The 14646-nt window shown below is 52.1% G+C and overlaps 3 protein-coding genes across 3 annotated transcripts; all 3 read left to right on the forward strand.

Annotated features, from left to right (window-relative positions):
• Nucleotides 1–367: 367 nt before the first annotated feature.
• On the forward strand, nucleotides 368–1672 carry PFLUO_LOCUS8757 (uncharacterized protein; the record flags this gene model as incomplete). Its single annotated transcript, XM_073786517.1, has 1 exon — nucleotides 368–1672. One exon carries the CDS (start codon nucleotides 368–370, stop codon nucleotides 1670–1672), a length of 1305 nt encoding a protein of 434 aa, XP_073642765.1.
• A 735-nt stretch (nucleotides 1673–2407) lies between these two features.
• On the forward strand, nucleotides 2408–3091 carry PFLUO_LOCUS8758 (uncharacterized protein; the record flags this gene model as incomplete). The annotated part of the gene is made up of 1 exon (XM_073786518.1): nucleotides 2408–3091. The coding sequence occupies one exon, from the start codon at nucleotides 2408–2410 to the stop codon at nucleotides 3089–3091; it is 684 nt and encodes a 227-aa protein (XP_073642766.1).
• Nucleotides 3092–9968: 6877 nt separating this feature from the next.
• PFLUO_LOCUS8759 (uncharacterized protein) lies at nucleotides 9969–11165 on the forward strand (the record flags this gene model as incomplete). Its single annotated transcript, XM_073786519.1, has 3 exons — nucleotides 9969–10259; nucleotides 10314–10447; nucleotides 10502–11165. 3 exons carry the CDS (start codon nucleotides 9969–9971, stop codon nucleotides 11163–11165), a joined length of 1089 nt encoding a protein of 362 aa, XP_073642767.1.
• Between the last annotated feature and the right edge of the window lie 3481 nt (nucleotides 11166–14646).

Consider the following 14646-nt stretch of genomic DNA (forward strand, 5'->3'; position numbering starts at 1 on the left):
TACTAGTTAAGTTGAGTTAATTAAGTATGTTAACCTCTAGTAAAGCTGAGTCAAATGGAAATTTGGTCCTATAATTGACAAGGTTCACACTCTCCTGGTTGGGTGTTTCGTGTGTTCCACGTAGACGATCCTGCAACGGCCAATAATCGATTATGTTGCAACGCCCTATCATTTCCCAAAGTAGTAACCTGAGCGTTGCACGCCTTAAAATCAAGTTTACCACTCCCCCCCCTTAAGTGGTATTTCTTGTCCTCGCATGCCTCAATCCACTCAGTTTTCTACCGTCGCCAGAGGGTGAACAGTACGCGAGCCCGAGCATGGAACCCGACCAAGGTTGACAACTATACGCCCCCCCCCCAGCTTCCCAATGAACTTCAAGTTCGGGCGGCGACTGGCCATCCAGGTTGCTGGGACTGTGATGGCCTTCTTTTTACTGGCACATGTCTACACCACTTTCACCATGCCACCCTCAATCATGACCAAAGTCCTTGAAGACGCCAACAGGACACAGACGAGCGCAGATTTCGATCCAGCCCCTCTATCCGAGACACTACAGGGACAAATGCTCAACAAAGAACACATCTACACCAAAACCGAGATCTCGGAGATTGTATGCAGCATCATGAATCACAATATGAGCCTGACCGCTCAACTCGAATGCTCCCAAACCATCGACGAAGACCGATACGCTCATCTACGGTCCGCGGCCACAACAACGCCCCAGATTCAATACTTCTTCGCGCTAGATCTCCATCAAGTCACCCATGTCATCCTTCCACTCATGGGCTCTATAATTGAGGCAATGCGCTACCTGGGACCAGAGCGCTGTGCCCTGTCAATTGTGGAGGGCCGATCGACAGACGGCTCCTACGACATCCTGGCTGGGCTGAAGCAGGAGCTGGCTGCGATGGGCGTGCCGTACTTCCTCTTGGGAAGCCAGATGGATCCACTTGCTATCCTGGATCAGAGGATTCCCATGTTATCGAAACTACGCAACATTGCTCTTGAACCATTGCTGGAAGAGAGTCGGCACAAGCGCAGTCGACTCGCTCCAAATCCGACTGTCGTTTTTGTCAACGACATTGTGCTCTGCCCAGAGGATGTTCTAGAATTATTACACCAACGCGTGGTCCAATCAGCCACAGTGACTTGTTCGTTTGACTGGAGAGAATGGGGCGCGGCATTCTACGATCAATGGGTCTCGCGCTCGATGTCCGGCAATTTGTTCTTTGAGGTCAGCCACGACGGCAGCACCTGGTTCGCCCAAGACATGTTCTTCGATCACCCTGAGAGTGCAGATCGATACAACGAAGGCCTCCCAGTCCAGGTTTATTCCTGCTGGGGGGGAATGATTACTCTAGACGCAAATCTGTTTCTTCAGCGCAACCTTTCCTTCCGCGGTGCGGAACCAGGCGAGTGTTACATGGGTGAACCGATGGCGCTGGCCAAAGACTGCTGGCGCCTGGGCATAGGCAAGATCCTGGCCGTGCCTTCGGTGAATGTTGCATATGAATACGACGAAGCATATTATTCCAAAGAGATGCATGGATACGTTCACGAGACTGTGGGCGCGTACAACCGCAGCAGAGAGTTAGTGGAGTGGCAACCACCTCCCGGGCAGGTAAAATGCATGCCGGTATTTGAGCGGCAGTTCTGGGTTCCTCCAGTTTGAACAGGCTCGCTGAATACAACGTACATAACCATTAAACGATCCGTATAGGCTAGAGAAATGAGACTAAATGATTCAGTTATAAGTAGTGGATTCACGGCCAATGCACTGACGCATATCGAAACAGGCCCTATGTGGCTAGCGAAATTCGAAGAATGTGCGATTTGATATTGTGCTATTGGTACTCAAAGACCCGGAACATGGCGCCATCGACGAAAATAAACTATGAAAAGCAGTAGAATAGGCAGAAGCTTTCTGGTTATTGTACATGATTCGCTGTAGCGTAGTGGATAACAGGTGTTTTCTTGTTTTGATGCCCACAGGGAGTCCTTTTCATATCACATGAGATAAGAGCTCACGCCCCCCAAAGTGTACGCCGACGAGCGTTGCTCTCAACCTCTCATTGAGAACCCTAAGACATCTCCTGATTATCCGCAAGAGAGGGGTTCTCTATTGAGCAAGTTGTTAAGTCGATCGTGGATGCGGGGATGGTGGCAACGATCTCCACCGGCTGATGATACCCTTGTTGGACGGTGGCGAGATTTATCTGACTTCCCAAATTCCCACAATTCTCACCCCTACAACTATCACGATGTGTGCTTAAGTATCGGTTCTGCGCTGTAGTTCAGTGTTCTGACACGGGGCTTCGATCTCGGCACTTGATATCCACCACAACCAGATATCAGAATACTGTACCGGGCGGGCACCCTACCTTGGTTCAAATAGCGGGCCCGCATCATGCCTCGCAAGCGCAAAGCATCCATCTCAGCACCCGACTCCAAGACAGAGGAGTCTACCGAGGAAGCACCGCCATCAAAACAGGCCAGGAGCGAAACCTCGCAGACTCACACGATGGAATCCTACCCGGCATCAAAAGTATACCGGCTCATCGAGCCAGGGCCAGTCCTGCTTGTCTCGACGGGCTCACTCACATCAAACACCCACAACATCATGACGATCGGTTTCCACACCATGCTCCAGCACGACTCACCCGCGCTAATCGGCGCATGCATCGGACCCTGGGATGCAAGTTTCGAGTCGCTGAAAAGCCTCGGCGAGTGCGTCCTCGCTGTCCCGGATGCCAGCATCGCAGAGAAAGTCGTCGATATCGGCAACTGCTCCGGCGATGAGGTCGACAAGTGGTCCACCTTCAAGCTGGACGCTGTGCCGGCCGAGACGGTGCAGGCGCCGCTCGTTGGTGGCCCGGGAGTCATCGCGAACATCGAGTGCGTCGTTGTCGACCGCCGCATGGTCTCCAAGTACAATATGTGGGTGCTCAAGGCTGTACGTGCGTGGTTGAACCCGGAGTTGAAAGGACAGGCACGGATGTTCCATCATCGCGGGGATGGAACGTTTGTTGTTGACGGCGAGGTGTTGAATTTGCAGGAGAGGATGGTCAAATGGAAGGAGTTTCAGGATTGAGAGCCCATCATGGACCCATCAACAAAGGGTCTTTTACTGCTATCAGGCTTGCAAACCGCTTGTTTGTTCCATTTGCTGCCAAAGACAACTGGCTAGTAAAACAAACACAAGGCCTGATAGTAGAAAGCACCATATGGATGTCAAATGGGCTCAAAGTATATGCCTGGTTTGTGAACTCCACTGAGTCTCTCGTTGATGTACTCTTCAAAGTCATTTTGGAAAGTACCCAGTCGAGAGCATTATGACTGTCTTTACTAACACTACCGCAGACTGGCTCTGGGCGGCCGCCAAGTCCAGCCACGGCTCCGAATCTCTGTAAGGCTGACTGAGGAAGCTCCCCTCCGCTCGCGCACCTCTCCGCACGCTGTCCGAAGGCCTTCTGTCATCTCCGAAGCCTTCATCGCACTCTGTCTTTGCACGTCACATCTCGAATGCCTCTCTCGTCATCCATTTCACCATGACATCAAGGGTGGTTGGACTTTTGCAGGTTGACTCAGTCTGCAAAAGCCGCTGAGGTCATTGCCACATCTTGTGATGGTATCCCAGTCAACTCGGGGATCTCTAGCCAACAGTGATCGGCAGCAGTGGTGCATGGGTCATGGAGGAGATACATCACGCCAATCAATTCAACCACATGTTTGAAAACATGTTTGAAAATACACTGGTCTCCAGTCTAGGCTTACAATTGAGAGCGCAAGGCAGGTGGGGGAGCAAAGCCCGGGTGCTGGTTCGTGCCCTTTCAGCCTAGTCGCCGCCACAGCCGGTCGCATGAGATCATTCCCGCCAAGTCTGATATGCACTGGTCGACGGAGAGAGAGACCAAAAGAAAGAACTGACTCGCGCCGGGTCCAACCAGGTACCCGGCACGCTTTTCGTCATGCATCGTACCGGTCTTATTAGCTGCCAACAGAAGGAAGTGGCGAACTGTCAATTGCTGTCTGTTCGGGCTCTAACACTAATGACAGTGGCGATGATAGACACGAATTGAAGATCCAAACCAACACCGCCTCGATCCTATTCTCCGAAGCGCATCTGAAACAACCGATCGCCAGCTTTCGTATCTCCGACAGGTCGGCGAATGGACATGTACATGCGCCTGGACCACCGTCAGTCGAGAACGATAACCGAAGCGGCCACTGCCGTTCCAACAGTCAATGGTCCCCGGCTGATCTCGGTCATTCAAATGATGTCATAGCGTCGGTGGCGATCATCACCACTTCAGCAGGCCCACCGGATCTGTGACCATGAAATGTTATCGTTCTATTCTTGGACGCAAACACGGCAGACAACCGAACGCTAGCGAATAGCATCTTACTGGTCGTATTATTGGATTGAGAGCATTCGTCCGGTTTCTAACGTGTTGGAACTCGGGGAGCTCGGGGATCAGCACAACCACATCTGTTTTTTGCGGCTTGATGCACCGTGTCCTTTTGGCCGTGTCCTTTTGGCCAATTCGGAAAAAGGGCAAACACATTGGACCCGGGTCCCCGTTGGACGACGGCACTTGCAACGATGGCACAATGAACTCTTCGATGGTCTTAGCACTAGTTGACGGTACCGTCGAACGAGGCTGGGCTCGGCCTTCAGCTTTCCCCGCTTTTCTCATTTCTTCCCATGGCACAGCCGTGATGAGCACTGCCCTCATTGTTCCTAAATTGTAGTTATATGCAGTGCACAAAAGCAGTTAGCGACGAGCCAAATATGGAACACGAATGATCTGCACTGAAACAGAGTTCCCATGTGGCCGATGGGGCTGTGCGACCATTTTGATTGGTGGGTGCGTCTAAGTTGAAACCATGGCTCCTAAAGATATACACTTGGGGAAAGGCGAGATCCTTCCGATATGATTGCTGGAAAGAGTGCTAGTGTACCAAAGGGTGAAAGAAGTGTAGTGACCTACACTTTCCTATCGTAGTAGTCGGGAGACACTCTACTTCTCCTGAGAAAGACTCCTGTGTATTGTAGGGTTGCATCCATGGACGCAGGGAAATGAGCAGAGGGACACTATGACAGTCCAGACCGTGCTCGACAGTTCTTGCGCTAAAAGCCGAGACAGAGATCGTGCGACGGACACAAGAGCAATCTCAGCAGCATGCTAATCTCATCCCTCATCTCCTGAAACACGCCTATTTTCCGCTGGCGTTCTTCGCGTGCTGCAAGTGCGCAAAACTGCAGCACCGATCCTGGGGGGATAAAAATAGCTCTCCTTTCCACGTGTGTAGCAACCTGAAACACGCCATACATAAGTTCGCATGGGCCACCTTTTCACTATTTATTTCCCTGGTAATGCACTAGTAATTCCCCATAATCCCAATCCGGATTAGTCAGAGTTAAGCAAGTACCTAACAGGGATGCGTGCGTACTACTCACAAGGGGTACAGATATCCCTGATCCTTCCACCACATGGTTGCTGGGATGTTGATCCTGTTCATTTGATCCTTCGGCCGTTGGACACACGCCGGAAGATTAAGATGATCGTCTTGGCAATAGACTATTGTCCCCTGACTGATATGGTGATATGCCCTAGTCAAATGGCGATATGCACCTATTGTCGAAGCCGTGTAAACCTCGGCCTGTCCGGCTCAGCTGGGTTATTATTAGAGGGTGGTCACGGAACCGCTCTCTTCTACAATGACCTGCAGCGGACAAGCCATCCGAATCTGCCTTGTAAAATAATGTTCAACGGCATGAGGTCAGCATTCCTAGGGCTGGCCTGCTTACGAACGACAAACGAGCATTGGCTCGAGTCGGTTGAACTCCGGGGTACCTGCGCTTAGTGGTGGCGACTGTCACGGTGAAGAAACAGGCGAACGGAGCAGGATCTGGCCCATCTGTATCGCGCATAGCATACTGGACTGTGTGGCAAGTCGGGCGGGTTGGTTTGTTAGATTTGCTCCATGCTGTGTCTCGAGTATAGATTCATGCAGGTCTTCTAATCAAGAAGCGTCGAGGGCCTGATTCAGATCTGCGTGATGCTGATCTTCACGACCGTGCCACGTGGTGAAGGTTGAAGACGAGCCGTCCTTCCACCGGCCGTTCCCCTTTTGACGACTATAACGCTAAATCCTGCGAACAATGAAAACAAACAATTCGGACTGTGGGACAAAGCCTCGTAGCATTACCACTAGATTACCATTCATGGTAACCCAAGCATTGATGCTGATCAGCGCCCGGATCAAGCCACGGTGCCGATCCCGTGTGTGCTGTGTAACTACCTCGAGCCGGGGAGCGGTCAGTGCATTAATAGTGTGTAGAGTAGGGCAACCCAATTGACAGCGGGTGGAGTCAATCGCAATTTCATTTGCGATCAAATGACCAGCCCACTCGATGGGGATTGACAGTGCTAATCTCTTTGCATAGGAACTACCGGGTTGGGACTAGGGGACCAGGCCATCCATACGCTAAACCTCGATTGGATAATGTAGGGTTGCGCAAGGCAAGCCATGCGGCTGAGCAATATGATTATTACAAGAAGGGGAGGAATCGTCGTCATCATCGATTGTGTTATTTTCTGCTAGTTGATTGGCTGAAGGGCGTGCGTAGGTAGAATCGGGTTAAATGTCCCGCTGAATGCAGTACTTACGTAGTTGAACTAGCTGAGGCGACTCGGTGATAAAACAACACTGGTTGGTCCAGATTCCCGAATGGATCCGCCTTACCTTCCCAACTGCGGGTTCCCTACGAACATTGTAAATGGCGTCGGGCGCAGGCACTCCCCTCCGAACGTCTCCGACTTGGTGAAATTACTGCTTCTGCGGGTATGGGTCTAACAAGAGCCCATATGGCCCGGCCCCGAGTGTCGGGACGGACTATAGGCGCTACGGCGGCAGGAGAGCCACCTTGCAGACCGGTTTTTTTTTTGGTGGTTTGCTGTCAAAGTCGACGGGGTCGATGGGTATACCCACCACGCCTAAAAGGCCGGCTGCTGCACGGGCCTTTGGCTCATTGGGAGCGTGTGGGTCGAGAGCTCGATCAGCCCATCCGGGGGTGGACTCGGGAGAAGGTAAACATGGGAGACACGGAATGGCAAAAATTTCCGAAGAAACTACTACTGGGTGGGCACTCGGGCCAGCGCACCACGGTTGCGGTCATTTACAAGCTGCAGTGAATTTGACTTAGGGCGCCATTTGTCAATTGTGGCTTGATCGTACATAGCCGGGCGGGCGTATAGCTTTGCCAGCCGCTGTTAGTGCTATTTTTGACCACCGCACACGTTGGTGGTTAACTGAATCTCAATCTCACCCTGTCGATCCGAAGCTGCCAACACGAACCAACTAGTAGCGGCGGCTCTTCCTACTCACTGTTAACCCCTATGGGATTTCTTCTGTCAGAAGGATTGTATGGTGATCTGCCCTCTTCTTTTCCCGATGCGTCGGAACCGAATCCTGGCTGTTGTTTGTTGCAGGTCGAGGCCGGATCGGCGCTGGACAATACACCGCTGTACCCTCCGTACTGTTAGTCCCATACTAGTGCCCCCCTCTCCCTTCCCTCGCTCCCGTCTGCTAAAAAAAGGTTTGACTCGAGAAGCTCTCTGCACGCCTAGCTCTCTGCACGTGTTCTTCTGCAGCGAACGCCATTGACGATGGTAAGTTTCATGTTGCTAGTCTTGTAGACGACGTATTCCCTCAGGTTTACTCCATGTTTGTGCTGATAGAAAGTCCCCTCGGGATGCGTTAGGGCTCATTAAACACACAGCTAAACGCGCATTCTGCGGCTGCACTCTTATGTATACTGGGGCAATGGACGGTACTTTCGGGTGCCCGTGCCTGTTCCTTGTTCCCCACCAACGGTCTACCAAGTGCCCCGAGCGTCATCAGTCAGTCGCATAAGTGATTTACCATTAGCCGATACCAACATTGCCACTAACCCACTGGATTCCCTTGTTTTGCTTGCCGGTGGTCGATTGTGAAAATGATCCACCGTAATTAATGAAGTGGAAGCAAGCCAAAAAAAAAAAGGAGGATCATATCCCTCCGCGTGAGCGGGGCGAGCACGACTCCGTACAGTCAGAGAGATAGGGCAAGTGGAAGATATTGTCATGTCATAAAATACCACTAAACCTATAGGGAAACAGTGGATCGTCATCGTGCCGATCCCACCGCGCGAGAGAGCAAAAGACAAGAAGACGATCAAACATACCCTGGTTTGTCAGTGATGAAGAATGATGTCGATGTGGCTTGAAACCAACAGTAGAAGGCCTTGCGAGGATGTGAAGAAGAAGAAGAATAATAATAGAATCTTCAAAATATCCGCGTTGACACTGTGTATCTATACCAACAACAATCTACTACATGGTGTCCGCATTAGATACAACTCTAGTTAACGAAGTTGCGCCCGACGATCGTGTCGCGTCGCATAAATACCTCCCCCTATCTTTTACATACAGTAGTCCGCACCTTCCAGATGATCCTGACAGGGATGGCTGGAGGGCGTGCAGAAGTTCTTCCAGAAGGGCTCACGAAACCAGGGGATACCTACGGTTTCAGAAAATTGCCACTCAGTTGGTGGACTGGGATGATGCTCCTACTCCAGCATACCCCGAGTTGGCAGGGGAGTTATTCTCCGGGTCGCACCTTATAGATCCATTGCATATAATTGGGTATCGCTCTGGGCACGCTGGGCGTAAACTGCACGCCTCTGTTGGTATAAATGCCGCCGAGAATGGGCTGGGTGTGTCTACGCCCTGGAAATGAACTTCTCCCCAGTTTATATCGGATGCCCGCATTATTGGTGTACAAGCGATCGCCGCCTGCATCCAGTACCCCCAGAGCGACCGAACACCCAGTGACGTTGACGATCGTAGCGGTCGGGGTTTGGCGACAAGAGACAGAGCAATGGCTTTTTGTACATTCCCTCCTTAGAGTAATTGATCGGCGCGCTGAAACAAGCGGCCGCAAGGTGACCATAGCCGGGCCAAGCCGCCGGGCTGGCCGGACCACACGCCGTCCTGAGGGTTGGACCCACTGGGCTGGTGTTGGCCGAACCGGTGGTGGGACCAGGCGATCTGATCTGTATAACGATACGAGATGATACTCACTAGAGAACGAAAGGGAAGGCAGTGCGATGGATAAGCCCGATTTGTTTTGTCCTTCTGTTTATAGAATGCATGATGCAGTCGCGAGGAATCCCCGTCTCGTCCACAGCCTCCGGGATGCCTTATCGAGCAACGCTGATCCAGCCTCTCGGTAGCCAATCGCAGCCGCGATAGTCCGAGCCTCTATTTGCTTTAGTGTGAATCCTGCGCGACGAGGCCAGAGAAACCCGGGAGGGAGGGCCAGGGGAGAGGGTGTTTTCCTCGTGACCAGCCGCCCTCGCTTTGCGCTCGGTGCCTACACAATAGAATGTAGTATGCCCCGGCCCAAGGCGAATCCTAACGGGGACGATGTTGGTCAACTAGCACCAACACCACGGTTGGCCCGTTCGACCACTCACGGCGGACCAACACTGCCCAATCCTGATCGCCGCCAGCACTACCCACCCGGTCAACCGTTGGTGTGCCTTGCACGCCTCGTTCCTCAGCCTCGAACGTGGTAATTTTTAGTTCTGATCATCCCGCAGCGATCATCCCCACGTATTTTTGGAATTGATTTTTGTAATTTAATTAATTAAATGGGTTAATTAATTGATTTATTTCAGAATCCGAAGTCTAATCATCCGTAGATCTGGGAGGAACAGCATATTGTTCCTGTTACTATATCAATCCAGCCCCATCCCGCTCTCATTTCTTCTTCTTCAGCTTATCTGCAGCGACTGTTTCTTCACCCTCGGAAACTGGCCCTTCAGCCATTACATCACTTCACTTCCATCTTGTCTATATAGATCCCCTTCCTCCTCCCATCCAGCCTCACTTCTCTCCAACCAACCTCCCCCCCAAGCAATGGCCCGGAGAGTTTCGAATGAACGCAAACATCTATCCAACGCTCTATCCAACAGCCACATCGTCTCGCTGCTGAACACCCCTACGGCCTCTGCCTCACCGTCTCCCGAACCTCATCACCTCTTTGCTCGTCAGTCCACCATGGTGGGCAAGAAGAACAACACCATGCGCCGCTCCAGCCCGCAGTCCGAGGTCCCCATGCCCGTCACCTATACGCCCACCACCCACCGCATCAGCAAAGCCAAGAAGGGCAAGCGCGTCCACGCTTGCGAATTCCCTGGCTGCTCCAAGGTGAGTGTCTACTGATCGGCCTGACTATCGATCCCCGCGCTGATCCCAATCCAGGTTTTCACCCGAGCCGAGCACCGTCGCCGACATGAATTGAACCACAACCCCGAGGCCTCGTACCGGTGTACGCAGCAGGGCTGCAAGAAGGCCTTCCACCGTCCCGACTTGCTTGCTCGCCACATGGAGCGACAGTGAGTAGCAACGGTCCCCGAACCAAACATGAGTATACTGACGAATGCGCGCAGTGAACTCGAATCCCAGACCGAGCACTCCAGCGCCCAATGGGCACCCCCCAGCCGAGCACCCGCGCCCGTCGTTTCCGTCGATGCCGGCACTGGCTCGCTCCTGGCTCCCTCTTCTCAGGCTCATGCCATGTCCATTGGATCCATCGTTGCCCCCGGCATCCACCCGGATCTTGCGAACGACTGCTCTCTGATGTGGAGCGGCATGGAGCTTCCGCTGCAGCCTCGTCCCGTCAACATGTTCCAGCATCACCTTCCTGAGTCTGCAGACGACAGCCCCTTCTACTCCTCGCCCGCTGAGACCTGCCCCTCGCCATTGTCCGACGTGGCTTTCTCCATCCCTCCTCACTCCACCTCCTCCATCTCGTCTGGCTCCGTCTCCCTCATTGACCAGTACCATAACAAGGGCATGATGAAGACCGATGTCACGTCGTCTCCGCTGCAGATGCACTCTCCCCTCCGCGTCTGGGACGGCTCCGATGCGGGCCTGCCCCCTTCGCAGCTGCTCCCCATTTCGCTTGAGGAGAGCATGATCCAGCCGCCTGTCCACTGCCACTACCCGTCTCCCTCATGGTCCGGCACCGACTGCCTGCCTTACGAGGACCAGATGAGCCACCACTACCCCCAGGCGCAGGCCGTGGGCTGGAAGCAGTCGTGGACCCTGTGAAGCACACCGGGGGACTGGTCGGACATTCCGTGTTGAGCACGGAGTCTCCGACAGTGATGACTACCATATTACCATTCTTGACACTCGCTTATCGGCGCGCCGTGGCTCCCGGCAAGCAGCCTCACAGCATCACCGGCTTGGTCCGCCAGCCATGGTGAAAGGCCCGGTACCCACCCATCGCGTGGACGATGAGACAACCGGGCTTTGGGAACAACACCCAAATCCTACCCTTACATTCGTTGTGAGCAAATGACGAGCGGCCTCGCCAGCCGAACTCGGATTCGTCGCTCGGGGTCGTCCGCGGAACTCGCGGACTCCCCCAGCCTCTCCCCGCCTGGTGGAGAGCTTCGGACAAGGTCTCCACCAGTCGCTCCGGGCTGGACCCAGACCAAAACCGCGCGAGAAGAGACGAGCAAATTGCTCCATTTCCAATGGGTGTTTGTTTTTACCGCATTTTTTTTCTCTCTCTCTCTCTTGTATCCTAGAATGGGGGTTGGCAATATCCTCGGCGATAGACGTGTTTTGATGTTTTATGTTTCTCCAATTGGTTTTGGTTTTTTGTCTGACGATTGATTCCGATGACACGATCATGATTTTACCTGCGCAATGTGTCTCTTTGTTTCTTGTTGGCTCTGTTCTATGTACCGTTATACCCCTTTCCTCCTGCTCTCCTCCGTCACTGTGAAAATACAAACTTCCTGCACTCTGATACGATACCTTGTACATAACGCACATTTGATTCTTATCATTTGATTTCAAACTTTCTCTCTTCTCCCCTCACTCCACACCGCCAGCCGTGGTTCCCTAGATCGACCACCCACCACGGTCCGACAACGCGATCGCTGTCCTGTATTTCAAATTTTGGTAAACTTTGGCTGCATTTGGAATACACGTTTATCCCCTCGAGCACGTTTTCTCTTCCACGGACAGACCAAATGGACCTGTCAACTACCCACCTAGTGTCGGCCCCCTCCGAGATACCCGACCCTGTGCGTTCCTCGAATATCGCGTAGATCGCTTAACCTTGAGTGCTTCTCTCGCTTTGCTTTTTGCCTTGCATCAGTTCCACGTCCTAGTCAAACCTTTTTTTTTTTTTTGAGTTTCTTCTTATATATCATCTAATCCATACTCCAATCTACGGCGAAAAGACATCACGCCGAGCTTTCCCGGGACCCTCCTCCTGGTGTCTCGTTTTCTCGTCCCGTCCGCTTGGCGTGTCCCAGCAGAGAGGATAGATGGGGTTGTTACTCACCATCGATCCACTCTTTTTTTTTTCGCGCGCCCTCGTGATTTCTAATTTAATTTACTCGATTTCTCTTTTCTCTTTCCCCCTATCAGAGCCTCTTTCCCGCGCACTCTTCCTGTCCTTCCCGCGGTTTCGCTGCTACCGTGGGTCGGGGGGAATTCCGGAGGATCAGACGATGCTCTCTCCACACTCCCTAGACAGCCTCTAGACACTTTCTAGCGCGCATTATTCGCGCATCCTGCTGCCGTTTGTCGGTTCCAGACTAGGTACCATAATGTCGGAATTGGAAGTCGTTAGGTAGGCGACTAGTCAAAATGCCATCATCATTCTGGGCTGTGGCGTTGCGTTGCGGTACTAGGCAGTAAGGTCGGCAACCGTGTACTGTATGAGGACTTACGCAATAGGGAGGCACGTTGTCCGCCGATCGCATGGCTAAGAGAGAAAATAAGCATAATTCGTGTTACGTCAGGAAATCAGATGGCATAGAAGCGACATAGACTAACACTCAAGGATTTTGCCCATGGCTAGTACCCGATGGAGCCAATCCACACATGACTCGGGCGTTTGTACTTCACCTGAGTCTACTACTTGCGAGTCTATTACTTGCGCATAATTCCTTACTTGCTAACTCCTAGGCATCCAAGTACAATTTACTATCATGCATTGTGGATTTCCTGCCAAGTGACCCAACGAGCTCACTCGAAAGTCCAATATTGAATAAAGGACAGCAGTGTTCCACATACTCGATGTTCTAAATGTCTGCCAAAGTTGTAGTCATTTGACCCCCAGTATGCAGGAATCCTCCGCTCTAAGCAGGCAGTCGCACAGAAGTGAATGATGATGTACAACATGTCTGCAAGGACCTGCCCGAGGTGTCTGCTTCCTGCATCTACCTAACAAGCATTTTTTTTATACTTCCCATCTCTCTTCTCTCCTTCCACTCCCTCACCTACACCTGGCCAGTTTTTAAATTACACCTCAGTAAGTCATGACGATATGGAACCGGTGGTAATACCTCAGACTCGACGGACAACAGGGCCAGGGCTGCACTCAGCATGCTGCGTCATTGAAATCGGCATCGACCCCCAAAGATCCAAGGCCTTTTCCTTAGAGTCTCGTACGTTCTTCCTGAACCACTTGCCGCGTTCAATTAGATACCTCTACCGTCAAATTGACGGATATCTGCGATCTACCCACAACAGGCACATCATCTTCGTCTTTCAAGATGGATGGGATCCTCCATCCCAAATGCTCACTTCCCTGACGGGTGAAAAGATTACATGCTTGGAACCAAGAAAAAGGCCAAGAAAGAAGATTTCTTGTTGATGTTTCGGTACGGGCCGTGAGACATCTGGGTACGAATAGAGAGGTGAATCAAACTTGCCTGAGAGTTCGATACTGTTCAACTGTGTCCAAGCTGCTCGATGCGCTGAAAATGGACCACAGGCAGGACACTCTGGAAGTCAACTCGAAATACTTGGGGCTCAGGTCAAGCCATTCAATACTGAGGATGCAGAGTTTCTCGAGTCTCGCGCGTGTCTCTTCAAGCTTGTGAGCTTGTTCCAGAGAAGCCACTTGAAGAGTGGTCTCTCGACGAGCCCACCGCTCGTAAAGGCTCGTGCAAGACTGACGATGATTTGACGAGACGTGGGATACCTATTTTATGAGGATGAGAGCCTATCGGATCTTCTGCCATCTAAAAGAACTAGGACCGATAGTACAAGCGATTCAAGCCGCCTCGACCGGAAGGAGTTCGAAAATATTCTTTTTTTCCAGTGTAGTATTGAAAGCCACAAGACTTTATATGCTAATCTCGATGGATTCTGGTCGTTTCTCTCTTTGGACCTCGCCATGGTCGCCTTCTCCAAGCCAAATCTTCCAACTCTGGTATCCTAAATATACGAGCCTCTCCCATCTACAGCTTCCTTATCGTGGCTGAGGGACCCTGGAACCTCTTATACGTTTCTTTGCCTGCGACCCCAAGGATGGCACGAAATACGAACTCTACAGTGAAGACAGGGATGCAGAGGCTGCACCAACCGAGAGCCCCAAGTATGTCGCCCCTTCGCCAACATTTGATCCAGAAAACCTCCCCCTCAAGTAAGTGAATGAAAACCAATCTTTCGAATCATGAGGTCCTTTTTCTGAGCTGTGTTGATAAGAAGTCCCCGAAGGTTCCTTAGCCGACGACAAAACCTGCCGGTGCGTCTGCGGCTGAGACGAGACTAGCCAGCA

The sequence above is a fragment of the Penicillium psychrofluorescens genome (genome assembly GCF_964197705.1).
Source record: "Penicillium psychrofluorescens genome assembly, chromosome: 6".
NCBI classification, from domain to species: Eukaryota; Fungi; Ascomycota; class Eurotiomycetes; order Eurotiales; family Aspergillaceae; genus Penicillium; species Penicillium psychrofluorescens.